The 15,093-nt window shown below is 44.2% G+C and overlaps 1 protein-coding gene across 2 annotated transcripts in view; it reads right to left on the bottom strand.

Moving 5' to 3' along the window:
- AHCYL2 (adenosylhomocysteinase like 2) overlaps positions 1–5,409 on the bottom strand; it is a 171,065-nt gene extending 165,656 nt beyond the window's left edge. For both annotated transcript variants that reach the window (XM_078439649.2, XM_078439658.2), the window contains exon 1: positions 4,971–5,409. In XM_078439649.2, the coding sequence (XP_078295775.1) occupies positions 4,971–5,333 (363 nt within the window). In that variant the 5' untranslated portion in view covers positions 5,334–5,409. The remainder of the gene's footprint in view (positions 1–4,970) is intronic.
- Between the last annotated feature and the right edge of the window lie 9,684 nt (positions 5,410–15,093).

Here is a 15,093-nt window from a genome sequence, read left to right as displayed (position 1 = left end):
CCCCTCCCCTGCTCATGCGCTCTCTAAAACAAAATAAAACAAAATAAAATAAAATAAAATAAAATAAAATAAAATAAAATAAAATAAAATAAAATAAAATATTCAATCTGAGCTTTGAACAGAGAAATGAAACTTCAACTGAAAAGCAAGAGTCTGGGCTTTGGCATCAGAGTAGAGTTCTATTAGCTCCATCACATTACTAAATGTGGAACCTTGAGACAAATTCCTTAATCTCTTCAACTCTGTTTCCTCAATAAAACAAGGAGAGCTCATAGGAGGATTAACTAAAACAATGTATGCAAGGCTCTCTGATACAGTACCTGGTACACAGCTGGAATACATAACAGTATGCTTCTCCTTCTAATTTTCAAAACGCCTAATTAGAGACTGATTCACAGAGAAAGTGAGAGTTAAAGAACAGGGAGAAAACTATTAGTGGGACAGAAAGGAAGAGCATAGTCTTCAGGTACTCCAGATTTACTTATAACTTTATTATTTTTTTTTAATGTTTATTTTTGAGACAGAGAGAAACAGAGCATGAATGGGGGAGGGTCAGAGAGAGAGGGAAACACAGAATCTGAAGCAGGCTCCAGGCTCTGAGCTGTCAGCACAGAGCCCGACGCGGGGCTCGAACTCACGGACCGTGAGATCATGACCTGAGCCGAAGTCAGACGCTTAACCGACTGAGCCACCCAGGCGCCCCTATAACTTTAAAAATAAGGATAAATTTCTCAGATTACTAATGTGAAAATGCATCATTGATCTTGAAACACCTTTTTATATATGTAAGATGCGCTTCTTCCTTATAATTTTACAATTTTTTGAGGTTCTACATTTGTACATTTATTTTTCTCTCCTATTCCTAGAACCCTGACTCAGACCCTCCTTAACTTTGGTTTTGAATGGCCTAAACCTTAGGGCAGACAGGCATACCTTAGAGGTCACTAAGTATTCTGAAACACTTCTGGGAGAAGGCCAGAATCCAGCATCTAAGAATTTAGAAAGAATCAGTATGGTATAATAAAAAGGACATAGGCTTTGGAAACAAGCAAAGGTTTAAAACAGATTTAAGTCCTAGCTCTGCAGCTTGCTGGATGTATAATCTTGGGCAAGGCACTTTACCTCTCAGAACCCCATTTCCTTATCTGTAAAATGGAGATAATGCCACCTATAGCTCAATGTGCTATTGTCAGGATTAGAAAAATGCCTATAAGGGTGCCTGGGTGGCTCAGTCGGTTAAGGGACAGAACATTTTTTTTTTTTTTTTTTTTTTAACGTTTACTCACTTTTTGAGAGACAAAGACAGAGTGTGAGCAGGGCAGGAGCAGAGAGAGAGAGAAACACAGAATCCAGAGCAGGCTCCAGGCTCCAGGCTCCAGGCTCTGAGCTGTCAGCACAGAGCCCATGAGGGGCTTGAACTCACACACCATGAGATCATGACCTGAGCCGAGGTCGAGGTCGGACACTTAACCAACTGAGCCACCCAGGCACCCCTAAGCGACAGACTCTTGATTTCAGCTCAGGTCTCGATCCCAGCGATCAAGCCCCATGTTGGGCTCTGCACTGCTTACGATACTTCTCTCTCTCTCTCCCTCTGCCCCTTTCCCCTGCTTGCACTCACAAGCTCTTTCTCTAAAATAAAGAAAAAAAGAAAAATGATTCTAACATTTCCTGGAATATAAAAGGTCAATTGATGGTAAACCATATTAGGATCATTCTGCCAATTGTTTTAATGAACATTTTGCAAGCCTGTACTTTCCTAACTGGCAAAAAGAGTCATACTGCTCCCACAATACCGTGCCTGCATCCAAAAGGTTCCGTTTTAGTGATCTATAATTAACCAAATCAAGAGCTTAAAGAATTCAGGGCAAGAAAGAACTAACATGGCTCAACTCATTCTCTGCTGACAGCAACAAATCCAGTGCAAAGTGGATACGTTTGCCAAAAAGGAAAAAGAAAAAAAAAAAGACTGCTCGAACATGGTCATTACCAATACTGATGTAAGCACAAACGAGTTACAGTTCTGAGGCTTGCAGCCTTACTGTCAGAAAGTTTTAACTTTCCTGAAATAAACCCTCTCCTGCCTTGTTTCCTCTGCTGTGAGAAATGTGCTATGACATTCTTATTACCCCATTTTCAAGAACACAGGGAAGAAACCCTCTCAACTACTACTACTGCATTCACTTGAAATTTATCTTCCGATTCCACAAATCACTTCTTACAGAGATTTCTGGTTTGTCGGGTTCACCGAACGTGAACTTATGAAGAAAGACGTTAATACAAATATACAATAGCCACAATAACAAGATCTGGTCCCCACAGCACCGCAAGTTACATGATGAAGGTAGGAGTCAAAGATAAGATGTGACTAAGTAATCTGCATACCATATGCTCATTCTTATTAACTACTGCACTTGGGAATTCTGGCTCTTACAAAAAGTTTATTTCCCTCGTGTGGCTGAGCAGAGTAACTGATCAGAGAAAACTGATGACAGATACATGGGAAACCATCAACTAAAATGTGACTTAAGATAAATAAGCTTGTATGTGACAGTTACAAAATAAAAGCTACGGTCACCAATTACATAGCCAAAAGTAGCTATTTCAAGATCTAATACCCCCAATCGCTCCCTACAATAAAAGCAGAAAGGTGTCAAGGTAAGAATGATTAAATAAACAATCTAAGAATCAAGAAAGAGGCAACAAATCAAAATGTCACACTGCAGTCTCTTAACGAGGTGACTTTCAATGTGGGGAAAAACGGGCAGTCTCGTGCACTTAAGTTAGCCAATTCAATATCAAGAAAGTTGAAAATTCTGTCCCCCAAAAGGAGCTCAGCAATGCCTTTGGTTGTGTCATACAGCTGTATCCTTGCCCAGAGTTTCATTTGCTCAACTTCCAGCAAAAGTTGTTTTTTGTTTGCAATTAACGTTGTAAGGCAAGCTCAGCCCTGTCTTCCATAGCCTTGAGGCTGCTGAGTAAATCTAGAATCATGGAACCTACATTTTGATGCTAGAAAAAAACAGGAAGAAGGTGGTTCAACAACAAGGAAAATGGTCAAGAAGCACATCTAGATTTAAGAAAAATAGACTGACATGCTGACCTGTGATTTTTTAACTTCTTTATATAAAGTCTATTGAACTGAGTGTACCTTTCAGACGAGGTCATGGTGGCATGCACTTAATCCACAGTTGGAGGAGGAATAAAATAAAATCGTCCTTAATAATAATAGCCATCATCTCTTAAGCCCTTGGTACTTGTGCCAAGTTCTATGCTAAAGCCCTTTACAAATATTTCTAATCTTCAATCATATTAGTATTTACATTTTATAACAGAGGAAACTAAGAGATTCGGAAAATTTAGAAATTACCCAAAAGCTAGTTAGTGAGGATACTAGTATTGAAACCCAGGTTTGCCTGTCTGTAAATCCCATGCCCTAAAAGTAATTTGTTAAACAATCTTTACAGTCAAGAGATCTATTCAAATTATTAGAATTCAAATTACAGAATTTTACACAAAAAGATCCCTAATCACAGGAAAAAAATTTGGCCAAAGTGAGAAAGCAACTCAACCAGTCAGAAATATTTCCGATGTCCAGACTCACGCTAGGTACTACCAGCCCTGGGACCTGTGCTGCCTCCTACAACTCCTCCCAGAGGAGTTTCACACTGCAAATGACCCGGACACTGTCCTAAAGCATAATTAAACAAATTCCTTCAGTCTTACATCTGACATCATCTATCACCTATATCTAGGGAATTAGAATGAAAGGGTTATCTGCTTCATACCTTAATCATGAGACTATTACAACAAAAGTTAGGCTGGATCCAGGGTTCCAATTCAGCTGAGTTTTACACAGTAATACCAATGCAGACTTCACATCACTTTACGGCTCTTCTTCTGATGAAGCAATTAAATATCATTCACAACAATTTAAAAAAAAAAAACCATAAATCACTGTGTTCATATTATGCCTTGGAAATCAGACCATAAATCCCTTTTTATGTGATCCATATCTCTGTCTTTTCCGACACTCGCCCGTTTTCCTGTGCTGATTTAGCTTTAGGAGAGGTGAGGCACACCATGGATAGCCATTGTAAGGGTAATACTGGAATATCACACATCTGAGCTCACTTGGTGTTCTGAGACTCCTGGCCCTTCAGAACTATGTCTGAAAGAAGCTGACAGCTGAGACAGCCAGCCTCACCATGATCGCCTTTCCCCAAAGTAGAAGCATCTCTTCCTAACACTTCCAGATCGTAAGGAACCAACAAAACAATCATTCTCTTCGTGCACAGGCTAATAATTCTGGTGGCCAACTACTAAGCAGAGGGGAGGAACCTCTGAAGAGAAAAGAGTGAAGAGACTCTCTCCATTACCCTTCTACATTCAGAGAAGATGCAAGGATACTGCAGTATCTGGAATGAAGGGCACAGCATCAGTACTGCTCTAAAGAAGCGGTTGGCCACAGAAAGGCAGAAAGTCATCATCTGTGCAGAAACCAGACAACTGAGGATTTCAGGGCAGGTTAACTACTACTTACTCGTCCTCCAAACAGAAAAGATGTTTCCACCCTACTGCTGGCTGAACTCTCACAAGCGGTAAGATTTTTCTACACCATCGGGGTTCTTTTCCCTGAATAGTCTGGAAAATAACACATGGGAGCACGCTGGGTGCTCAGGCGAAGGATAGTATTAGGTGCCTCTCCTCCCCTGCCTATTCTAAGTAGTAGCGGAGAGCGCTACCTCCATGTTATTCATAGCGAAGTACTCCCGTGCCACCTGGAGTCTTCGCTCCCCATAACTGGGGGCAGGTGGGGGCATCTCTCAGCGAGTGGGTTTCAGGGGAAAAGGGCTCTCCGGGCTTGTATGATCGGAAGAGAGGGCGTGGAGGGTGGTGCTGCCATGCCGCGACCATCTGCGGTTCCCCCTCCCTCCCTCTCTCCGCGAGAGGCAGCCCGGCCCCAGTACCTTCTTGACTGTGCGCGGCGCCTCGGTGACGGTGCCGTCGGGGCTGACCAGGGCCTCGCCGCCGTCTCGGTGCCGCTGGTGCTGGTGATGAGGGTCGCTCCGCTTCATGGCCGACGCCTGAGGCACTTTCCCGGCGGCTGGGCTGAGAGCGGCGGCGGGCCCCGAGCCCGGGCCGGGGGCCGGGGGCCGCTCCGCGGCGGGGGCTGGAGCCTCGGGGTCCCCGCCGCCTGCCGGGGGGGCCATGGCGCTCACAGCCGACGTGCTCCGTCCCAGTTGCGGCTCCGCCTCGGAGGGGCTCAGGTCTTCCAGCTCCACCTCAGGCACCTTCGCGGTAGCCGCTGCTGACACGACCTGCACCGACATCACCGCCTCCACTGCAACCGCCGGCTCTGACTCCAGCTCCGGCTCCAGCTCGGCCCCGCCTCCCGCCTCCCTTCCCCTTCCCTCCCCCATTCCCCCACTCCTCCCCTCCATCGCCTCCGCTCCCACCCCCTTCCTCCGCCCGCCTGCCCGCCCGCCCGCCGGCCAGCCAGCCCCAGCCTGTCCCGCCCCACCCCGCCCGGCCCCGCCCCGCCCCGGCCTGGCCCTGCACGCCTCGCGCGCGAGGCGCCACGGAACCTGTAGTGCGCTTGCTCCAGGCAGCACGCGGCGAGACGACCGTGGGACCTCAGCCCCCAACCTACACTGCGCGCCCCCAGGGGCGGGGTCCGCAATGCCTCCTGGGAGTCGTAGTTCCCGTCGCCCTGCCTCTGGCTAGTGGGATACTGCGAGAAAGATAGAGCTCTAGCACCGGGGACTAACTGGAAGGAAAGGACTGAGAGTAGGTGTGACACGACTAAGGGGATGGCGAAGAAAGTCTCCTGAGGAGTCGCGGCTTCCGGGAAGGGAAAGCCAAGAACCCTAGGGTTGGGAAGGTGGGGGAGGAATGACTCCCAACCCTGACAGCGTAAATTTCCTCCGTCTGTACACGTCTGCGATCACGTGACCAGGCATTTAAAGGAAAAGCGGCGGCGTCACGTCAAGAGAGCGCTGGCCTCCAGCTTAAAGTAGCTTGGTTTTTATATTTCTGTGAAATCTGGACCCTGAAACCTTTCTGGACTTAAACGGGAATGTTTATAGAAGTAATAAAAATAGGACCTTACCTGATGTGGCAATTTCTGGCACATTTTGAGTTTGGAAGTTTAAAATCAGTCTAAAAAAGTAGTTAGCTATCACTAGGCCGAAATTTAAAAACTAAGAAAAGAAAAAAAAGAAATTTCCAAACTAAGGAATAACAGGTCGCTTTAAGCGAGGCCAAATCTTCTGACCTATTGATTCTACTAGAGAAATAATATGAAATTCGAATAAATACATAAGCGGAGAGGAATATTAAATAAATGTGAGCAGTGACTTCCTTAACTGATGGGCTTTGAGATGATTTTTTTTAACTTTCTTTGTACTTTTATGGGTTTTTTTCCGAGGTTTTAGATTGTTTATTGATGCCAAGGTAAGTTTGCCAGATCAAACTTTTATGTTAAAAGGTGTAACTACAAAGATGTATACTGGTTTCACTTTTAGTGACAAAAAGATACTGAAACTGCTTTAATGTCCAGCGATAGGGGAATGGTTACAGCTGTAAAATAAAGTTTGCGGGGCGCCTGGGTGGCTCAGTTGGTTAGGCAACCTACTTCGGCTCAGGTCACGATCTCACAGTTTGTGGGTTCAAGCCCCACATCGGGATCTGTGCTGGCAGCTCAGAGCCTGGAGCCTGCTTCGGATTCTGTGTCTCCCCTTCTCTCTACCCCTCCGCTGCTCATGCTCTGTGTCTCTCTGTCTCTCAATAATAAATACACGTTAAAAAATTTAAAAAAAAAATAAAATAAAAAAATAAAATAAAATCAAGTTTGCAGGGTGCCTGGGTGGCACAGTCGGTTAAGCGTTCCACTTCGGCTCAGGTCATGATCTCACGTTTCATGGATTCCAGCCCCACATTGGGCTCTGTGCTGACAGTTCAGAGCCTGGAGCCTGCTTCCGATTCTGTGTCTTCTTCTCTCTCTCTGCCCCTCTCCTGCTTGCACTCTGTCTCTCTACCTCTCTCAAAAATAAATAGTAAACATTAAAGAAATGTTTTAAAATAAATAAATAAAAATAAAATCAAGTTTGCAAAGAACTTTTTTTAATGATGAAGTGAAATAAATGCTTATGATAAAATAACATGCTAAAGTAATGTGGAGACAGAATTTCACATTCCATAAGATTATGGAATATATAAAATATATATGAAATAAATGCTTATGATAAAATAATGTGCTAAAACAATATGCAGGAGACAGAATTCCACATTCCATAAGATTTTACTATGTAAATAATATTAGGAAAAAATACATTCAAATGCAATTGAGTGACAGATTATGGGTTAGGTTGTTTCTTCTCTATTCTCAGAGAAACTGAGGCAAAGGGGATCTTTTAGTTTTATGGTTGTTCAGAGAGCAAGCCATAGCCCTGATAATCCCAGAATACCTCTGGACATCTATAGAGTAACTACATTTTCCCTGGCAAAGAGGTAGAAATCATCAGCCTTGACCCCCTACTTCCCTGTGCTACTGCTCTCTTGGGAAATCTGTTCATTTGTGGAGTTGTTCTGCCCCGAGTGGAGTCTTTTGTATCCTGGTCTTCACATTTATGCCTAACACTGTGTGTTGGAAGGCATCTGAGGATTGCTATTTCTACAAAGCCCACAAGTCCACCAGACCCAAGGGCTTCTTAAGGTTTCTCTTCACACTGTGGCTTTCAGAATTTCCTTCCTGTTCTAAAGAACCAGCCTAGAGCTTCATCCCCCAGCTGTCGGAGCAGAGATTAACAGCTCTATAACTGATTTCATTCTTCCCCCTAATACACAAGGGACCTGTGGTACAGCCACCTGGCATGTGTCGGAGTGCATGGACAGCAGCTGCCTACCTGGACTGCCACTAGAATTGATTACTGAAGGGAGGAATTAATTCTTCAGTGAGATGTGGTTACAAAACTTAAGGAGTCGGAGCACTGGAAAGAAAGTGATATTCGTCCTTTATTTATCCAGGCACCATCCACCTGTTAGAGCCAAACATCAGGGCACATTCCTCAACCATTCTCCACTCCATCCTCTGCACTTGCTGCTTCTCCCATCTTTGTTACTGAGGGACACCAGGCACCGTAGAAGAGGGAAATGCCATCCTGGAGACAGGATGATTATGCACAAGTTTATGAAATTATTTTTTTTTCCAAGTTCAAAAGATACAAGAGTATTTACTGAAAAGAAAGTCATGCTCAGTTCCTCTCTCTGGATGCAACCACTTAAGTTTCATCTGCATCCTTCTGAAAATATTCTATGTATTTATGTATATATTCTCCTTCTTACAAATAGTGGCCATGAGTCTTGCTTCTTTCACTCAGCGATGAAGATAGCAAACCCAGAGAACTACATACAATTGGGAGGTTCTTCTAATCCTCACATTGCAAAAAATAATGAGATTAATAGTTGAAGTTAAAATGATTTACTCAGAGGGGCGACTGGGTGGCTCAGTCAATTGAGCATCCAACTTTGGCTCAGGTCACGATCTCCTGGTTCGTGAGTTCAAGCCCTGCGTCCAGCTCTGTGCTGACATTGCGGAGGCTGCTTGGGATTCTCTCTCTCTCTCTCTCTCTCTCTCTCTCTCTCTCACTACCCCTCCCCTACTCTCTCTCTGTCTCAAAATAAATCAATAAACTTAAAAAAAAAAAAAAAAGGATTCACTCAAGAGTCACTTCAGATTTAGCAGCAGATTCAGGACCAGAAGTCAAAGTTCTTTATATTGTGAGATTACCTGTCCAGTAAGAAGTATGGAATTGGGCAGTCACTGAGTACATATAGTCCACGACTTCTTACTGGATATGGGGGGCCTTGTGTTTCTATATACCAATCTCCTTCCTCTGGGTTAGGGTCTTATTAAAACTTCACCCAGGGGCACATGGATGGCTCAGTTGGTTAAACATCTGACTTTTGATTTCGGCTCAGGCCATGATCTCATGGTTCGTGGGATCGAGCCCCACAATGGGCTCTGTGCTAATGGAACGGAGCCTGCTTAGGATTCTCTCTCTTCCTCTCTCTCTCTCTCTCTGCCCCTCACCTGCTCTCTCTCTCTGAATAACTAAATAAACATTAAAGAAAAGCTTCGTCTAAATGCTCCATCTATGTATTCTTCCGTTTGCAAGCTGCATGCTATCTACAGATATCAGGTGGCCTTTATTTATTTTTTTTTTTAATTTTTTTTTGACGTTTATTTATTTTTGAGACAGAGAGAGACAGAGCATGAAGGGGGGAGGGGCAGAGAGAGAACGAGACACAGAATCGGAAGCAGGCTCCAGACTCCGAGCCATCAGCCCAGAGCCCGACGCGGGGCTCGAACTCACGGACCGCGAGATCGTGACCTGAGCTGAAGTCGGACGCTCAACCGACTGCGCCACCCAGGCGCCCCGATCAGGTGGCCTTTATACTCCATTTCCCACTTAAGGTTCACCTTTACTGGCTTGCCTATTAATCCATTCAGGAAAGGTTTGTGATTCAGGGGCAAACTCATCCCAACTACAAGCAAGTGCTGCAGGCCCCTCACCGCCAACTGAGCTATTGTCTATCCCTCATGACTGGAGAGGCTACAGCCAGCAGTTTATGAAATATTTAGATTTCAGTTCTTCCCTACTTGGCTCATTCAGCTGCCAGACCTTGGCAAGCAGGAATGTATGTTCCATGGGGGGAAATTGGAAGAACTTCTGAGGTATCTGACAAACCCAAGAGAGAAAACTGGAAGATACTAACATTGAGAATTCTCTGGAGGAAATAGGCCGGCCAGATCCCCCTTGGTGAAGACCATACCCATGTTCACAGAGTTTCTAGAAAAACATTTAGTATCACACTCTTAAGTATGAGCAGACAGACAGTCATCAGATACATGAAGAAAACCTTTGATGCAAAAGACAGAAACCAACATAAGCAAGGAGAAAAAATAAAAAATAAATAACAAAGAGGAAACAGAAGCAATGCATCAAGGAGAAATCAAGACCCAAAAAAAAAAAAAAAATCATTAATATCCTCAGAGACTTCAGATATTGTATTTGTGAAAGAACATGCTATTTTAAGAAGTGAACATTCGCAAAGCAAACATAAGACTTTTAAAATGAAAGCACGTAGCAGAAATTTTCAAAAACTCAGGAAATAAAAAGAGAAAGAAATTAAAAATAGGAAAGATGCATTTTCTCTCTGCTCAGATTGTTGAAGAATGGCGTCTTGTTTTATGGTTTTTAAATTTGTGTCTGTCTAATGCATGTTTTAACATGACAGATGGAATGCATTGTGTAGCTACAGTTTTCTGGAAAAGTTGGTCTTTTAGGAATTGTTTTTCCAATCTTCAATAAGTTTTTTCTTTACATTAAAAAGAAGATGAAGGAGGAGGAGGAGGAGGAGGAGGGGAAGAAGAAGGGGCACCTGGCTGGCTCAGTCTGAAAAGCGTGTGATTCTTGATCTCCGGGTCATGAATTTGAGTCCCACGCGAGCGCAGAGTTTACTCAAAAACAAACAAACAGAAACTAGACCAATTTCTCACACCATTCACAAAAATAAACTCAAAATGGATAAAGGACCTGAATGTGAGACAGGAAACCATCAAAACCTTAGAGGAGAAAGCAGGAAAAGACCTCTCTGACCTCAGCCGTAGCAATCTCTTACTCGGCACATCCCCAAAGGCAAGGGAATTAAAAGCAAAAGTGAATTACTGGGACCTTATGAAGATAAAAAGCTTCTGCACAGCAAAGGAAACAACCAACAAAACTAAAAGGCAACCAACGGAATGGGAAAAGATATTTGCAAATGACATATCGGACAAAGGGCTAGTATCCAAAATCTATAAAGAGCTCACCAAACTCCACACCCGAAAAACAAATAACCCAGTGAAGAAATGGGCAGAAAACATGAATAGACACTTCTCTAAAGAAGACATCCGGATGGCCAACAGGCACATGAAAAGATGTTCAACGTCGCTCCTTACCAGGGAAATACAAATCAAAACCACACTCAGATATCACCTCACGCCAGTCAGAGTGGCCAAAATGAACAAATCAGGAGACTATAGATGCTGGAGAGGATGTGGAGAAGCGGGAACCCTCTTGCACTGTTGGTGGGAATGCAAATTGGTGCAGCCGCTCTGGAAAGCAGTGTGGAGGTTCCTCAGAAAATTAAAAATAGACCTACCCTATGACCCAGCAATAGCACTGCTAGGAATTTATCCAAGGGATACAGGAGTACTGATGCATAGGGGCACTTGTACCCCAATGTTTATAGCGGCACTCTCAACAATAGCCAAATTATGGAAAGAACCTAAATGTCTATCCACTGATGAATGGATAAAGAAATTGTGGTTTATATACACAATGGAATACTACGTGGCAATGAGAAAAAATGAAATATGGCCTTTTGTAGCAACGTGGATGGAACTGGAGAGTGTGATGCTAAGTGAAATAAGCCATGCAGAGAAAGACAGATACCATACGGTTTCACTCTTATGTGGATCCTGAGAAACGTAACAGAAACCCATGGGGGAGGGGAAGGAAAAAAAAAAAAAAAAGAGGTTAGAGTGGGAGAGAGCCAAAGCATAAGAGACTGTTAAAAACTGAGAACAAACTGAGGGTTGATGGGGGGTGGGAGGGAGGGTAGGGTGGGTGATGGGTATTGAGGAGGGCACCTTTTGGGATGAGCACTGGGTGTTGTATGGAAACCAATTTGACAGTAAATTTCATATATTAAAAAATAAAAAAAAAATCTCCTACAGAAACAAACAAACAAACAAACAAACAAAATCATTTCGAGGGCCAGTTGGAGAAGTCCAACATCTGAATAATATGAGCGCCAAAAAGAGGCAACAAAGACAATGGTATGTTTGGGGGTGACGGGTGGGGAATGTGATTCAATGAAATAATTTTTTAAATTTCCCAAAACCAAAACATAAGAATTTCCACAATGAAAGGGGTCATTAGGTACACAGCCCGATAGGTGAAAATAGACTCACATAAATATACATCATTGTAAAATTTCAAAATTCTGGGGACAAAGAGACAACCCTTCAAATGTCTGGAGTGGGTCGAAGAATAACAATTTTACAAAAGCTCAAGAGTCAGGAAGATACTGAACTTCTTAAAATGAGTGTGAGAAGCTAGAAGACAATTCCATTGAATACCACAGACCCTCTGTTTGCCTTCCCCAGAGAATGAACTGAACAATCAGCCAGTGTTGGAGAAAGGCAGTCATCTGACTATTCAGAGTTCGGGAGGGGACCAGGGACCCACCCTCCTGCTTTCATTTCTACTTTCTGAAGTACCTATTTGCTGCCTCCAATGCAGAGCCTTCTGGGGGTGCTGCACTAGAAGCTTTCCCTACTGCTGCCTAAGACTTTGCTTTTTCAAATCTGCTAAGTTACCCATCATCCTTTGCTTTCCAGCTTTCAAAACTGTGACTATTACCTCCTCCCTTTCTACTTTTTCCCCCCTGCCTATAGGCAAAGATTGAAAAACAGCTAAATCCTGATCCTCTATGTTGAAAGGTCAAATGGTAACACCTCAAATGAACATTCAAGAGATGGTATTACTGAGGCGCCTGGGTGGCTCAGTGGGTTAAGCGACTGACTTCAGCTCAAGTCATGATCTCACGGTTTGTGAGTTCGAGACCCATATCGGTTCTTTGTTGTCAGCAAGGGGCCCACTTCGCATCCTCTCTCTCCCTCTCTCCGCCCCTCCACCATGCAGTCTCTCTCTTTCTCTCAAAAATAAACATTAAAAAAAAGAGAGAGATAGTATTATCATGTTGTTCAGACATATGGAAGTAACATAAGAAGCATCTAAAATAAATTGGTTAAATAAACCACACCTGAGTGGTTCGGTCGGTTAAGTGCCCAACTCTTGATTTCGGCTCAGGTCATGATCTCACAATTTGTGAGATCCAGCCCCGCATGGGGCTCTCTTGTGCTGACAGCATGGAACCTGCTGGGGATATTCTCTCTCTCTCCTCTCTCCTCTCTCTCTGCCCCTGTGCCCCCATCAAAATGAATAAACATTTTAATAAAATAAAATAAAATAAGATAGGTTGCCTCCCAAGAACAGGAAGTGATGGGGTATCTGGTAGGAGTCAGGTCCCAAGACAGCTGTTTTAATCAACAAGACCTGTAGAACGATTTGACTTTTCCAATTATATCTTCTGAGTAGTGGGAATATGGGTGTTGATTAGGTTGTTCTTTGTGCTTTTCTGTATCTTTTCCATTTTGTAGGTTAAAAAAAACAAAAATGAAATTCCAGCAGGCAGAGGGAAGGGTTGGGTCAGTGGCCAGACTGCTTCAAAGAAGCCGGGACCGAAAGAGGCAGGCCTCCCAACCTAGGAAGATGGACGACTGAGCTGAGATGGTAAGGGACCCAATGGAACCCGTGAAGGAGGAAACTGCTTGCTGCAGCAGCACTGAATGCCTGGAGACTTCTGTTCTCAGGGCAGCAGCCAGATCACAGGGGGTCCCCCAAACCAAGCTCCTTTTGGACCCTGAGGTATTTCTTCCAGGGATGTAGTTCAGGGGGCTTTGGTAGAAAAGCGACCACTATGACTCTGTCATGAGAGCTGGTGCTCCTATAAAAATACTGCAGGATTTCTTGGTTGTGGGAGTGTCCGGGTCCTGGAACTTGGTCTGCCACCCTCGGAAGCATTCACAAAAAGTGAGCTCACAGTGCCCTCTCGTGGTTACAGAGTCTGTCAGCCTCCATGGCCAGGGGTAGAAAGGTAATGTTTCTGAGCTTTTAAAGCCCACAGTCAACTCCCCCTACATCCCATTCCGCATCCTTTTATAAGTATTTTATTATAAGTATTCCCACTAAAGAAAGAAGGAATGGAGGGAACGTCCACGGAGATGAAAAGAAAGCTGTCGACATTTTCCTTTACTTTAGAAAAGATCCTTAGACAACACTGATACGTTTTACTCTTTTAAATGCTCTTGTTGATAAAGGTCAAAAAATAGCTCTATCACTGCCGAGGGAAGCAGTAATGGCAAGAGTGAGTGAGGTAAGCAACCACGAAGGGGTACAGAGGGAACACAGCGCGGGAAACCTGGATGGGAGGAAAAATCCAAAGTCAGAGCTGAGACTGGAGAGTCTGGACTTGGTAGTCGTCGGGAAGACCTTGGGCCCAGGGCGGGGGGGGGGTCTGTCGCTTACTACCTAGGAGGTTGTGCGCAAGTCATTTTGCTTTGCTGAGCTTATTTCTTCAAATAACCAGCTCCTCTGATCCTTCTGAATTAACCAAGAGACTGTCAAACGCAGCGGCCAAGAGCCCACTCTGTAGCCAGATCCCCTGACAGTATCCCAGCACTACCGCTTGCTGTGTGGCCTTGGGTGAACTATGAAACCTTTCTGTGCCTCACAGATCTGTGATGAGATTCAGTGCATGAATGCATGTAAAGTGCTTGGAAAAGAGCCCGGCAAGCTTTCAATAGGAGTCAACTATTCTTATAATCATTCACGTATAAAGTACCTGGAACATGATCAGATCCATAATTAGTTCCCTTCCCCTGGAATCTGGCTCTGGGCAAAATGCTTGTGTCCCCATCACGTGAACAAATCTGGTCAGTACTCCAGAGTCAGTACCTTCCGAGTCTGTGGGTATCACCACCTTTCCTCCACAGATCCTTTCCACCTGATCCTGAGTCCTTGCAACCTACTTTGCAGTCTTCTACTGACATCTTTTTGGAGGAAGTGGGGCTCACAGGAGGAAGTATGAATTCCTTTGCCCACAGGAGGAAGCTGGCCCTACTGACATCCCTTTTAGGAGACGCCCCCCAAGGGCGCCTGGGTGGCTCAATCGGTTAAGCGTCCAACTCTGGACTTCTGCTCAGGTCAGCATCTCATGGTTCGTGAGATGGAGCCCGGCATTGGGCTCCAGGCCAACAGCACAGAGCTTGTTTGGGATTCTCTCTCCCTCTCTCTCTGCCCCTCCCACTTCTCAAAATAAATAAACATATATATATATATATATATATATATATATATATATATATAAAGAAGAAGAAGAAGGAAGAGGCCCCCAGAGGTGGGGCCCCAGATTGCCACA

This window comes from Panthera onca, chromosome A2 (genome assembly GCF_046562875.1).
Source record: "Panthera onca isolate mPanOnc1 chromosome A2, mPanOnc1 haplotype 2, whole genome shotgun sequence".
Classification (NCBI taxonomy): domain Eukaryota; kingdom Metazoa; phylum Chordata; class Mammalia; order Carnivora; family Felidae; genus Panthera; species Panthera onca.
Note: the sequence above shows the minus strand (reverse complement) of the source record. Positions and strands in the feature narration are given on the sequence as shown.